The following is a 13,959-nucleotide window of genomic DNA, read 5'->3' on the forward strand; positions in this document are numbered from 1 at the left end:
TGAGTTTAGACAGCAAATACCTACAGATGTTTTACAGGCTACCTGCAGAGGTTTGGTGTGTAACAAAGATTCTGCATTTCAGTCCTGCTGGTACTAAAACGTTTCCAGAATCAATAACCCTTTTAAAAACAGTTTTTCTGTTTTCTGTTCTGTTCACAAGGAATCCTGGTCTTTTGAGTCCAGGAAGTTCTTCTAAACACGGAGAAACAAGACCAGGAGGAGACTAATCACTTCATAAATGTAATGAAGGATATGAACATTTCTGCATTTGTAGACGCTAGAAAGTACCGGGATAGAAGATTTACAAGAAGGAGAGAGAAAAGAACCGGAAATGAGGGGGATTGCATCAGGACGTCGTCCGTGCGTCGCTGGAATATTGACCTGAACCCCAATTTTGACTGCATGGAAACAGTCAGTGAACCGTTAGCCATTAGGACCCCCCAGGGAGGGGCTGGGCGATATATCCAGATTTTAATATATATCGATATATTTTCAAACGCGATATGGTACGAGACAATATCGTTTATATCGATATAGCTTCTTTTTTATTTATTTTTTTAATGATTTTGATATAGCTTATTTTGTGACAAATTGACTTGAATGTTTTATTTGAGATTGTCACAAATGTTTTGTTATTTGCACAACTGTCAACCTCAGTGGAAAAGTCTGCCTATTACTGTCTACATTGTATTAATTACAGTGTATTTTAATTTAATTGTTATGCAGGAAAGGGATATTTGTTTTATTTTATTCAAGAAGCATTTTTATTCTATATATGCAGGCAGTTTATTTTTATTTCATTAGTTTTATACATGTTGATATTGTGCAGACCTCTGTTAATAAAGGAACCTGTGTGACATTTGGCACGAGGCTTTGTATTAAAACTGACTGTTTTTTTAAGAAATGAAGCTAACAGAGATGCTAACAGAGAAGCTAACAGAGATGCTAACAGAGAAGCTAACAGAGATGCTAACAGAGATGCTATGCTATAATGCTTTGGGGGAAAACCCAATTATGTCACAGAAAAAATATCGATATATATCGAGTATCAACATTCAGCTAGAAAATATAGAGATATGACTTTTGGTCCATATCGCCCAGCCCTAGTCCAGGACCCCCCAGACCCCCCCAGCCCCCCCACCTACCTGGGGCAGGGCCGTGTTGAGCTGTCTCTGCAGGGAGTCTCTCTCGTGGCCCCCCCAGACCCCCCCAGACCCCCCCAGCCCCCCCAGCCCCCCACCTACCTGGGGCAGGGCCGTGTTGACCCCCCCAGACCCCCCAGGCCCCCCCCAGCCCCCCCAGCGTGACTCCTACCTGGGGCAGGGCCGTGTTGAGCTGTCTCTGCAGGGAGTCTCTCTCGTGGCCCCCCCAGACCCCCCCAGCCCCCCCAGACCCCCACCTACCTGGGGCAGGGCCGTGTTGAGCTGTCTCTGCAGGGAGTCTCTCTCGTGGCCCCCCCAGCCCCCCCAGCCCCCCCCAGACCCCCACCTACCTGGGGCAGGGCCGTGTTGAGCTGTCTCTGCAGGGAGTCTCTCTCGTGGCTGACCTCGTGCAGCTTGCCCTGCGTCAGGCCCAGGTTCTCCTGCGTCTCCCTCAGCGTCTCCAGCAGGCGGTCTCTCTCCTCCAGCATGGAAACCATCAGGGACTCAAAATGTCCCTCCGAGTCCGACTGCAGGGGGGACCCGGACCCCCGCCGGCCCCCGCCGGGCCCCTCGGACTCGTTGATGGTGGGCATCACCTCACACATCATCTGAGGGGAGAGGAGAGTCTGTCAGGACAACACTTTACCAGAACTGGAAATGTTTCATATATCTCAGACTAGGGCTGTTCGATTTTGCCCAAAAATAAAATCTCGATTTTTTCTCTCAAAATCCGATTTTCGATTACGATTATTTTGTGAATTGACAAAAGGCAAAGAAATGATTTCAAATATGCTGTTTTTTTATTGAACATTTGCCCCAGTGGGCTTTAAGTGCAAACTTTGCTCTTATTAAACCAAAAATGAATGAATAAAGTGCAAAACTCTGTAAAATAAGTTGAAAAAAAGTTTAAAAAAATATAATAAAATATAAAGTTTTATCTCTGAAAAAAAAAAAAATCAGCAAATCAGCACTTGCAATTAAATAAAACAAGACATTTTCTAATTAAACTAAACTGGGTCTTTGCATGCTAAATAATAATGACCCATGAAGGAGGTAGAGGTGTGGAATGTCACTCATTACATTTGCTGTTCACATTTGCAAGTGCCTACACTAAAGAGCCTCTCTGATGGGGCACTTGTCGCAGGTATTGAGAGGTATTTCCATCAATCATTAATATGGTATCAATCATTATTATGTGTGCAGACAAGGTGTAAAAAAAAAATAAAAATAAAAAAATAAAATTTTGAAAAATCGATTTTACGATTTTCACATTTTAACATCGTTCTAATTACATAATCGCGATTACGATTTAAAATCGATTAATCGAACAGCCCTATCTCAGACCCGTTTCCACGTAGTAAAAACGCTGGTGTTTTCCTGCGTTTTGTTCGTTCGTTTACACGAAAACGAAGCTCAAAGTCTCCAAAAACCATCATTCCTGAAAACTCCGGCCAAAGTGTAGATTTTTAAAACCTCCGTCTCCACGTTTGCTTGTAAACGGAGAGAAACGGACATTTAGGCTTCAGAACGTCACATTATGAGACAGAAACGTCACCAGCGTCATGAGTGACACCTGTGGTTACAATTAGTTTGTAACCGTCAATATTTTGTATTTTATAATTGGTATTTTTTTCTCGTCATTTTTATCGCTATCAGAATAAATGCCAGAAATGATTGTGATACATTTTTTAGTCCATACCGCCCAGCCCTAGTTGGCACTGTATTTTTATCAAACATTCCACCTTAGTTTGGCAAGAACATCCTTGTCGTGCTTCAGTAAACTTCAGGGTTCCTGCACATTTTTCAAGGTCAAATTCAAGCACTTTCAAGGGTCATTTTCAAAATCTTAGGACTTAGTTTTGAGTCGTTGATCTTTATGGGTGAAAATTGCACGTGCGAGGGCCCGTTCATCGCTGCTGCAGCTTTAATTATTATTATTATTATTATTTCTACTTTTTATCACAATGATGTACATTGTATCGTGCTGTAAACATCTAGTTATGTTTCATCTGACTGATTTTATTTCTCCTTGTAATTAAACTATACAGTCTGATCACAATTTAGAGTTATAATTTCAAGCACTTAAACTAAAATTCAAGCACTTTTCAGGCCTTGAAAACACAACATTGGCTTTCCAGCCCCCGGAGGAACCTTGAAACCTTTTTTAAACTATTTGGGAGTTTATGAGTGAGTCTTCTCTGATGTGTCACACAAAGCTGATGTAGTCATGAATGTGACGGGCTGAGCTCGTGTTCTGTACCTGGTAACACCAGGTAACCCAGGTAACCCTGGTAACCCAGGTAACCCTGGTAACACCAGGTAACCCTGGTAACACCAGGTAACCCTGGTAACCCTGGTAACACCAGGTAACCCAGGTAACCCTGGTAACACCAGGTAACCCTGGTAACCCTGGTAACACCAGGTAACCCAGGTAACCCTGGTAACACCAGGTAACACCAGGTAACCCTGGTAACCCTGGTAACACCAGGTAACCCTGGTAACCCTGGTACCCCCGGTAACCCTGGTACCCCTGGTAACCCTGGTAACACCAGGTAACACCAGGTAACCCTGGTAACCCTGGTAACACCAGGTAACCCTGGTAACCCCGGTAACCCTGGTACCCCTGGTACCCCTGGTAACCCCTGGTAACACCAGGTACCCCTGGTAACCCTGGTAACACCAGGTAACCCTGGTAACACCTGGTAACCCTGGTAACACCTGGTAACCCTGGTAACACCAGGTAACCCTGGTAACACCTGGTAACCCTGGTAACACCAGGTAACCCTGGTAACCCTGGTAACCCTGGTAACCCTGGTAACACCGGTAACCCTGGTAACACCAGGTAACCCTGGTAACACCAGGTAACCCTGGTAACCCTGGTAACACCAGGTAACCCTGGTAACACCAGGTAACCCTGGTAACACCTGGTAACCCTGGTAACACCTGGTAACCCTGGTAACACCTGGTAACCCTGGTAACACCTGGTAACCCTGGTAACACCAGGTAACCCTGGTAACACCAGGTAACCCTGGTAACACCTGGTAACCCTGGTAACACCTGGTAACCCTGGTAACACCAGGTAACCCTGGTAACACCTGGTAACCCTGGTAACCCTGGTAACACCAGGTAACACCAGGTAACCCAGGTAACACCAGGTAACCCTGGTAACACCAGGTACCCCTGGTAACCCTGGTAACACCAGGTAACCCTGGTAACACCAGGTAACCCTGGTAACACCTGGTAACCCTGGTAACCCTGGTAACCCTGGTAACACCAGGTAACACCAGGTAACCCAGGTAACACCAGGTAACCCTGGTAACACCAGGTACCCCTGGTAACCCTGGTAACACCAGGTAACCCTGGTAACACCAGGTAACCCTGGTAACCCTGGTAACACCAGGTAACCCAGGTAACCCTGGTAACCCTGGTAACACCAGGTAACCCTGGTAACCCTGGTACCCCTGGTAACCCTGGTACCCCTGGTAACCCTGGTACCCCTGGTAACCCTGGTAACCCTGGTAACACCAGGTAACACCAGGTAACACCAGGTAACCCTGGTAACCCTGGTCAAAGCTGATGTAGTCATGAATGTGACAGCTGAGCTCGTGTTCCGACACAAACCTGCCGGAGCAGAAGCCAGAGGCAGCAGGAGTTTAAAAGTGCAGCTTTGATTGAATCAGTGAACTTTGAAACCACCAGGAACTGACCGTTTAGCGGCTTATTGACTGAGCAGAAGAGCGAACAGACGACTCACCGCCCGGCTGACCGTTAGCGGTTCCTAGGACGCCCCAGCCCACGGTAAACAGAGCAGGGAGGGATGTGAGGCTCCCTAGGTGATGCTAACCCCCCCCAACACCCAGGTCTCAGGGAGGTATGTGAGGCTCCCTGGGTGATGCTAACCCCCCCCAACACCGAGGTCTCAGGGAGGTATGTGAGGCTCCCTGGGTGATGCTAACCCCCCCCAACACCGAGGTCTCAGGGAGGGATGTGAGGCTCCCTGGTGATGCTAACCCCCCCCCCCCCCCCAACACCCAGGTCTCAGGGAGGGATGTGAGGCTCCCTGGGTGATGCTAACCCCCCCCAACACCCAACACCGAGGTCTCCTGCCCCCCCCCACACCGAGGTCTCCTCCCCCCCCCCAACACTGCAGACCTCCAGACACAAAGCCAGGAATCATGTGAGCTGGATTCCACATACCGACGGAGCAGCAGCAGCAGCAGCAGCAGCAGCAGCAGCAGCAGCAGCAGCAGCAGCAGCAGCAGCAGCAGCAGCAGCAGCAGCGCTCGGCGGCGCCTTCAGCACATTCTCCTCAGAGCCGAGAGCAGCTTCACCTCAGTCAGCTCCAACCTGGAACCTCCAACCTCCAACCTCCAACCTGGACCCCCGGCCAGCGCTCCAGGAGACAAACACCACCAGGGTCTGACTGAAACATCGTAATGAACCAGACAATCCTCTGAATTAAAGTTTAATAGGAAACTGCTGGTTTTTAAATGATGGCCGCCGTTTCTGCTGGACCAGTAACTCAATTTACCAGAATATTAAACCAGCGTCATATCGAGGTCAAGCCAGGCAGGATCAGCACCAGTAGGGGGGGGGGGGGGGGTAAACACCAGTAGGGAGGGGGGTAAACACCAGTAGGGAGGGGGGTAAACACCAGTAGGGGGGGGGGTAAACACCAGTAGGAGTAGGGGGGGGGGGGGGGGGGGTAAACACCAGTAGGGAGGGGGGTAAGCACCAGTAGGGAGGGGGGTAAACACCAGTAGGGAGGGGGGTAAGCACCAGTAGGGAGGGGGGTAAGCACCAGTAGGGAGGGGGGTAAACACCAGTAGGAGTAGGGGGGGGGGGGGGGGGGTAAACACCAGTAGGGAGGGGGGTAAGCACCAGTAGGGAGGGGGGTAAACACCAGTAGGGAGGGGGGTAAGCACCAGTAGGGAGGGGGGTAAACACCAGTAGGGAGGGGGTTAAGCACCAGTAAGGGGGGGGGGGCGGTGACAGATGGTGGTCCAGGGGGGCCTCGGGCCTGTGCAGTAATGCTGGAGAACTAATGATCACAGGTACCCCCAGTAACCCCTGGTACCCCCTGGTACCCCCTGGTACTTTGGAGGATTGCCTGGTACTAGGGCTGGGCGATATGGCAAAAAAAGTGATCACGATTTTTTTTTCACGCACACACGCACACACACGCCGGGGCCGCGGAGTTTCTCTATGAAGTCAGCGGTGATGAGTAATTTGTGGTACAAGCAGAGCGAATCACAACTTTAATGAGGGCGGTTCGAATACACAATACATCCATCACGAAGGGCATTTTGTGAATCCATCACACCCTCCTCCTGTACGCTCGGAAGAAGTTGTCCGGCGAAATAAATAAATAAATAACCGCTAACCGTGAGTCCCGGTCGGCTCGAAGCTAAGCTAACGCTAGCCTGCGGTTGTTGTCTTGTAGTTTTATTCTCTCTGGTCACGCTTGCTCCCACCAGTGCAGGGGAGGCAGATGTGACTACTTTACTGCCTATGGTCATGCAACTTGCCGCGGCATGTCATGCGCATGATCAATTAATGCAGACAGCGCGGTGCCAGGAAAGCGGGTTGTGATTGGTTGTCGTGCACTTTGCTGCAGCATGTTTTGCACGTGATCGAGAAAGTAGACCCACAGCTGATCACCGTGATCGAACTTAATTTGATCGCGATCACAAATCGAGATCGTATAATCGCCCAGCCCTACCTGGTACCCCCTGGTAACCCTGGTAACCCTGGTACCCCCCGATAACCCCTGGTAACCCTGGTACCGCTGGTACCCCCTGGTAACCCTGGTACCCCCCGATAACCCCGATAACCCCTGGTAACCCTGGTACCGCTGGTACCCCCTGGTAACCCTGGTAGCCCCGATAACCCCTGGTAACCCTGGTACTGCTGGTACCCCCTGGTAACCCTGGTACCCCCCGGTAACCCCTGGTAACCCCGATAACCCCTGGTAACCCTGGTACTGCTGGTACCCCCTGGTAACCCTGGTAACACCGGTAACACTGGTAACCCTGATAACCCCTGGTAACCCTGGTACTGCTGGTACCCCCTGGTAACCCTGGTAACACTGGTAAACTTGGTACCCCTGGTTAGGGCTGAACGATTAATTGCATTTGCGATAATATTGCAATGTGATAAAACAAGATTTTCTAACCGCAAAGGCTGCGATTTGACCAGTCACGTGATCTGGTCACGTGATCTGGTCCCGTTGCCGGCAGGGAAAAAAGGTCAACAGTGCCGCGTGTCCGCGCGTAACCCATCTACCATGGCCTCAGTGTTAGGGCTCGGCCAGGCAGACTTTATAAATATATTAAATATATGAGCGCGGAGTCGGCGTGGCGAGGAGCTGCGTGCGGCCACGAGCACGAGCCGGGCGCGCACCGGCGGACAGTGGAGTCGCGCTGTGAAGCCTGATTTATGGTTCCGCGTTAAATCGAAGCAGAGCCGTACGGTGCGTGTACCCTACGGCGTAGGCTCTGCGTTGGTGTAACGCGGAACCATAAATCAGCCTTGAGCCAAACCTGCAGCCCGTCAGCTCATCAGGAGGTTAAAGGTTAAAGAGCGGGGCTGCCAGTTGTTCATTGCTGGTTGGTTTTGTTAACTCTGAGCTTTGTTTGTTAGTTTGCTGGTGGTTTTTCTTTGAGTTTCCTGTGAGGAAGGTTTTTCGTTCCCTGTGGGAATTAAACTACGTCTTGTTTTGGCTAAAGTTTAACCTGGTTTGGTGTCGTGTGATTGGGTTCAGAGAGAACGACCCATAACACTCGTGTGTACAGACGTGTGTAGACGTGTTAAAGAGGTAAAGCCACAGATCTGTTTTCTTTATTGTTGTAATCTGTGCTTTAAATAAATCTGTTTATTATAAAACAGACTGATTTATTGCTTATGTAGTTGAAAAATACATGAGAACAGGACCTTGAAAAAAATAATCGCATATTAAATCGCAATATTGAGGAAAAAAAAAATCGCAATTAGATTATTTTCAAAAATCGTTCAGCCCTACCTTGCCCTGGTACCCCAGGTACCCCTGGTACACCCGGTAACCCTGGTACCCCAGGTACCCCTGGTACACCCGGTAACCCTGGTACCCCAGGTAACCCTGGTACACCCGGTAACCCTGGGTACCCCCGGTACTAGGGGTGGGCAAAAATATCGATATGGCAATATATCGCGATACTTTTCCAGCTGATTCAATATCGATATTCAAAATTTGAATATCGATTTTTTTTTTTTCCCATCCTATCCCCCAGTGCTCCTATCTAAGTAACAGTCCTGGGCATTGCCACTCTCTACCAACCCTGGGAGTTCCTGCACTGAGCTCAGGTTTTATTTCACGTTTTATTTCATTTTATAATTTATTTTTTATATAACACAATTGCCTGTCTTTAAAAAATGAAAAATAATGGACAGAGGTTTATTTATTTATGGATTTATATCTATACTGACTGATCACTGTGCCTGTCCTTGGTTTTAGTTCCATCTTTCTTGTGTTTATTATCATTTGCCACATAATTAAAGCAACCTCATACTAAATGTAATGTTAATTTCATATGATGTAAATAATATGAAAAACATATACAAATATGTTGTAACGTTAGCTTGTATAGTTATAATAAAACATTGTTTTGACTCAGTTTGTCCCATGAATTGTCACTATAATCTGATGAACGTGCAACTGGGATTTTAAGATCCATCACTATCATCTGATGTACAAATATACAACTTGGATTTTAAGATGTGTAATGCATTTTTACATTTTTCGGTGAACTATGTAGAATATAATAATCGGGATATTTCGCATAATCGGGATATCGCAATCTGTATCGTATCGTGGCTCAAGTATCGTGATGCGTATCGTATCGTGAGGTCCTTCCCAATACCCACCCCTACCCGGTACCTAGGGTTACCAGGTACCCCTGGTACTTCAGGTAACCCCAGGTAACACCAGGTACCGGGGGGTAGTAGCCTAGTGGCCACAGAGGTGGGCTTTAGTCTGGAGGATCCTGGTTAAAGCCCCAGAACCAAGATGAACCACCTCGGGCCCCTGAGCAAGGCATTAACCCTAATTGCTGTATGTAGGGCTGGGCGATATATCGAGATTTTAATATATATCGATATATTTTCAAACACGATATGGTACCAAACAATATCGTTTATATCGATTTGAAAAAAAAAAAAATTTTTTTTTTTTTTTACATTTTTTTTAATGATTTTGATATAGCTTATTTTGACTTGAATGTTTTATTTGAGATTTGCACAAATGTTTTGTTATTTGCACAACTGTCAACCTCAGTGGAAAAGTCTGCCTGTTACTGTCTACATTGTATTAATTACAGTGTATTTTAATTTAATTGTTATGCAGGAAAGGGATATTTGTTTTATTTTATTAAAGAAGCATTTTTATTCTATATATGCAGGCAGTTTATTTTTATTTCATTTGTTTTATACATTTTGATATTGTGCAGACCTCTGTTAATAAAGGAACCTGTGTGACATTTGGCACGAGGCTTTGTATTAAAACTGACTGTTTTTTTAAGGGTTTGCCTCAGAAAAAAATGAAGCTAACAGAGATGCTAACAGAGATGCTAACAGAGATGCTAACAGAGATGCTAATAGAGATGCTAACAGAGATGCTAACAGAGATGCTATGCTATAATGCTTTGGGGGAAACTCCAATTAAGGCACAGAAAAAATATCGAGATATATATCGAGTATCGCCATTTAGCTAGAAAATATCGAGATATGACTTTTGGTCCATATCGCCCAGCCCTAGCTGTATGGTGTGTTTATTCTCTCAGATGTAAGTTGCTTTGGATAAAAACATGTGCTAAATGACAGTAGTAGTAGGTAACCCCAGGTAACCCCAGGTAAACGCCTGATTTTAGGTTCTGCGTTAAACCAACGCAGAACCTACGCCGTCGCCGTCGTCGTGAACCTTCGGACTTCTCCGTCACTCCATTTCTCCGCGGTGCTAAACCCCCCAGAGTTGATACTTTGTTTAGCTTCCGGCTTTTCCGGTCACAGTGAATCAAAGAGATAAGGACAACAAAATAAAATAAATCACACACACGAAGAAAAGAGGCTGAAAGTTCACGACTGCTTCATGAACCGGAACCGGAAATGCGTTGCTACCAAGAACCAATCACAGCCTCTCGTCTGCGTTGGAGCTGCGTCTCCTCGACGTGTAGGTACAGTTTTTGGGAGGTGCTAGCAGGGTACGGCGTAGGCTACGGCGTAGGCTACGGCGTAGGCTAAGGCGTAGCTACGGCGTAGCTACGCTAGATGCTAGATGCATATTTTTTGAATGACATGAACAAATTATTATCCAGCAATTCATTTAAATACAAAATAACAACATGAACAGAATAAAATAAGTATCTTTTTTTAAACAGAAACCTGTCCTGCTGAACTTAAAATAGTATATATTTATATAAAACAACATAGTGTGTAAAAAAAATTATAAACATATTTGTGCCTCAAAGACCATGATTGTCCTCCCCCCAGGTGTGTTTTCTCTTCCCCAGGTGTGTTTTCTCCCCCCCCCCAGGTGTGTTTTCTCCCCCCCCAGGTGTGTTTTCTCCCCCCCCAGGTGTGTTTTCTCTTCCCCAGGTGTGTTTTCTCTCCCCAGGTGTGTTTTCTCTCCCCCCCCAGGTGTGTTTTCCCCCCCCAGGTGTGTTTTCTCCCCCCCCAGGTGTGTTTTCTCCCCCCCCAGGTGTGTTTTCTCCCCCAGGTGTGTTTTCTCTACCCCAGGTGTGTTTTCTCCCTCCAGGTGTGTTTTCTCTCTCCCCCCCCAGGTGTGTTCTCTCCCCCCCCAGGTGTGTTCTCTCCCCCCCCCAGGTGTGTTTTCTCCCCCCCCCAGGTGTGTTTTCTCCCTCCAGGTGTGTTTTCTCTCTCCCCCCCCAGGTGTGTTCTCTCCCCCCCCAGGTGTGTTTTCTCCCCCCCCAGGTGTGTTTTCTCCCTCCAGGTGTGTTTTCTCTCCCCCAGGTGTATTTCCCCCCCCCCCCCCCCCAGGTGTGTTTTCTCTCCCCCAGGTATATTTTCTCCCTCGGGTGTGTTTTCCAGGTATATTTTCTCCCCCAGGTGTGTTTTCCAGGTATATTTCCCCCCCCCCCCAGGTGTGTTTTCCAGGTATATTTTCCCCCCCAGGTGCCCTCCTCTCCCCCAGGTGTGTTTTCTCCCCCCCAGGTGTGTTATCCCCCTCACCTTTGCAGCTGGTCCTCGGTTCCGTGGTGATCCCCGTTAGGAGGTATCCTCTCCAGGTATCCGGGTATCCAGGTATCCGGGTATCCAGGTATCCGGGTATCCAGGTATCCGGGTATCCGGGTATCCGGGGGGGCAGACCCGTCAGCTGATTTAAACCAGGACTAGGAGCTAGCCGCTAGCCGCTAGGTGGCTAAGCTTCGGTTAATCATGCCAGAAAAGCGGCTGATATTAATTAATATCTAAACTATTAAAGAGTCCGGGCCCCCGGGGCTACGGGGTCTCCTGCGGGGGCTCCAGGGGCTGCTACGGGGTCTCCTGCGGGTCTTTACCGGGGCTCTGGTCCGGACTGGGGAGTCTGGGCTTCAGCAGGAGCTAAGCGGCTAGCGCTAGCCTCGTCGACGCGGCGGAGACGCGGCACCACGTGATCAACCACGTGACGCACATACGTCACTCACCACGTGACTCACGTACGTCACTCAGCGCGGCGCCGCTGCGCGCTCCCGACGGTTGAATCATAGACATCAACAAAACATATTAAAACATTTTCAAGTAACAAAATAACATATTTGAAACATTTTTCAGACAATAAAATAACATTTGAACCATTTTTCAGACAGTAAAATAACATATTTGAACCATTTTTCAGACAGTAAAATAACATTTGAATCATTTTTCAGACAATAAAATAGCATTTGAACCATTTTTCAGAAAGTAAAATAACATTTGAACCATTTTTCAGACAATAAAATAACATTTTAACCATTTTTCAGACAATAAAATAACATTTGAACCATTTTTCAGACAGTAAAATAACATTTGAACCATTTTTCAGACAATTAAATTTTTTGTTGATGAGAAAATATGTTTCTTTATTTTTCTTATTTTTGTGAGGGGGATATATATTGTTTTTCGGCACTACCTTGTTCTCTATAGCTGATATAACATGAATTAACAGCAAACCCTCCATTGTACATCTGAAAAATCAATGTAAACTGTACTTTGCGTCTCTTAAACTGATGGGTGAAAAAAATCATATTGCCAAAAGCTGATATGAAACGATGTCTTTGTTTCTTAACTTTTATTAATACACTTCCCATAGCTTGTCAGTAAATGCATTTATTTATTTTTTGGTCTCAACCCCCCCGAAATGTTGAATATCTGTAGATTGTTTAGTTTCATGTGCCCTTTATTGTAAACCCTACAGAGTTTTGTTCAATAAAGTTTGGAAAAATATAGAAATAGAAAAATAAGAATAAAAAAATATAACAGCAAGCTTTACTTTATCAAAAAAATATACCTATTCTTACATTATTACAAATATAAAAATATTACAGCACTTCATTACAATATTATACCTGAGCATTCTAAATAAATGATATACCAGAGCAATTATAAATTATATACATATACAACATATAAATAAATATATATATATATATATATATATATATATATATATATATATATATATATATATATATATATATATATATATATATATATATATATATATATATATATATATATATATATATATACTACTATATAATACTAACTATGAACCCTATAAATGTATAAAAAATATATTTAAAAAATCCATTATATACCTTTTATGTATTATATATTTCTATATTACTATTAATAATATACAACAATAATTATAATCATTATTATATATACAGTTTTAAAAAACTGAACTGAAACTGAATCTGAACTGAAATCTCTGCTTGTTGTACATTGCAAACTTTTCAATAAAACTTCTCGTCTCGCGCATGCGCAGAACGTCCGCTCCCGTTGCTTTGGTTCAGGGATTATTATTATTTTATTTTTATAATTATTTTCTTTTGACCGTTTCTGGAGACAAGAGACTTTCAGTCCGACTGCTCTTCATTGTACATTTATAAAAGTATACTTTAAAGTATATTTCAATAAACTAAAAAGTATAAAAAAAACGGTTTAAATAACTTTATTTAACAAGAACAATGACAAACTCAGATGTAAACAAATACTTTAGATTGAGAACAATCACACCTATTACATTGAGATTCCATAGAGGGAAAGGAAGAAAATAAATAAATACATATAAAAATAAATACATAAATAAAAAAAAATAGGGAAAAATAAATAAATGAACGAATGAAAAAAGAGTACTTAAATAATAATTAAGGGAGGAAACACACACATACAAGGGGATCGGGATAAAGTGACAGTTGTAATCAGAGCTGCGTCCAAAATTCCTCCTTCCTCTAATGAGTAAAAAAACAGGATATGGGATTTTAGTGCGTCCGATACATTAGTACATACATTACGTATATTACGTATACATATATATGTATGTATGTATATATATATATACATACATATATATATATATATATATATATATATATATATATATATTTATATATATACATACATACATATGTGTATATATATATATATATATATATATATATATATATATATATATATATATATATATATATATATATATATATATATATAGTGACTGGACACAGCGGGAGCTGGTCTCACTACTCTTGAAAGGGTTTTACAAGTTTTTCTGAAGATTTAACTTAATAATCTTTGTCTACTT

General features: G+C 44.4%; 1 protein-coding gene across 1 annotated transcript in view; it reads right to left on the reverse strand.

Annotated features, from left to right (window-relative positions):
• ppfia1 (PTPRF interacting protein alpha 1) overlaps positions 1 to 11,804 on the reverse strand; it is a 92,721-nt gene extending 80,917 nt beyond the window's left edge. Inside the window, 2 exon segments of the mRNA XM_061707189.1 lie at positions 1,493 to 1,750; positions 11,364 to 11,804. Of these exon segments, the coding sequence (XP_061563173.1) occupies positions 1,493 to 1,750 (258 nt within the window). The 5' untranslated portion in view covers positions 11,364 to 11,804.
• Positions 11,805 to 13,959: the final 2,155 nt, after the last annotated feature.

Source organism: Cololabis saira, chromosome 2 (genome assembly GCF_033807715.1).
Source record: "Cololabis saira isolate AMF1-May2022 chromosome 2, fColSai1.1, whole genome shotgun sequence".
Taxonomy (NCBI): Eukaryota; Metazoa; Chordata; class Actinopteri; order Beloniformes; family Belonidae; genus Cololabis; species Cololabis saira.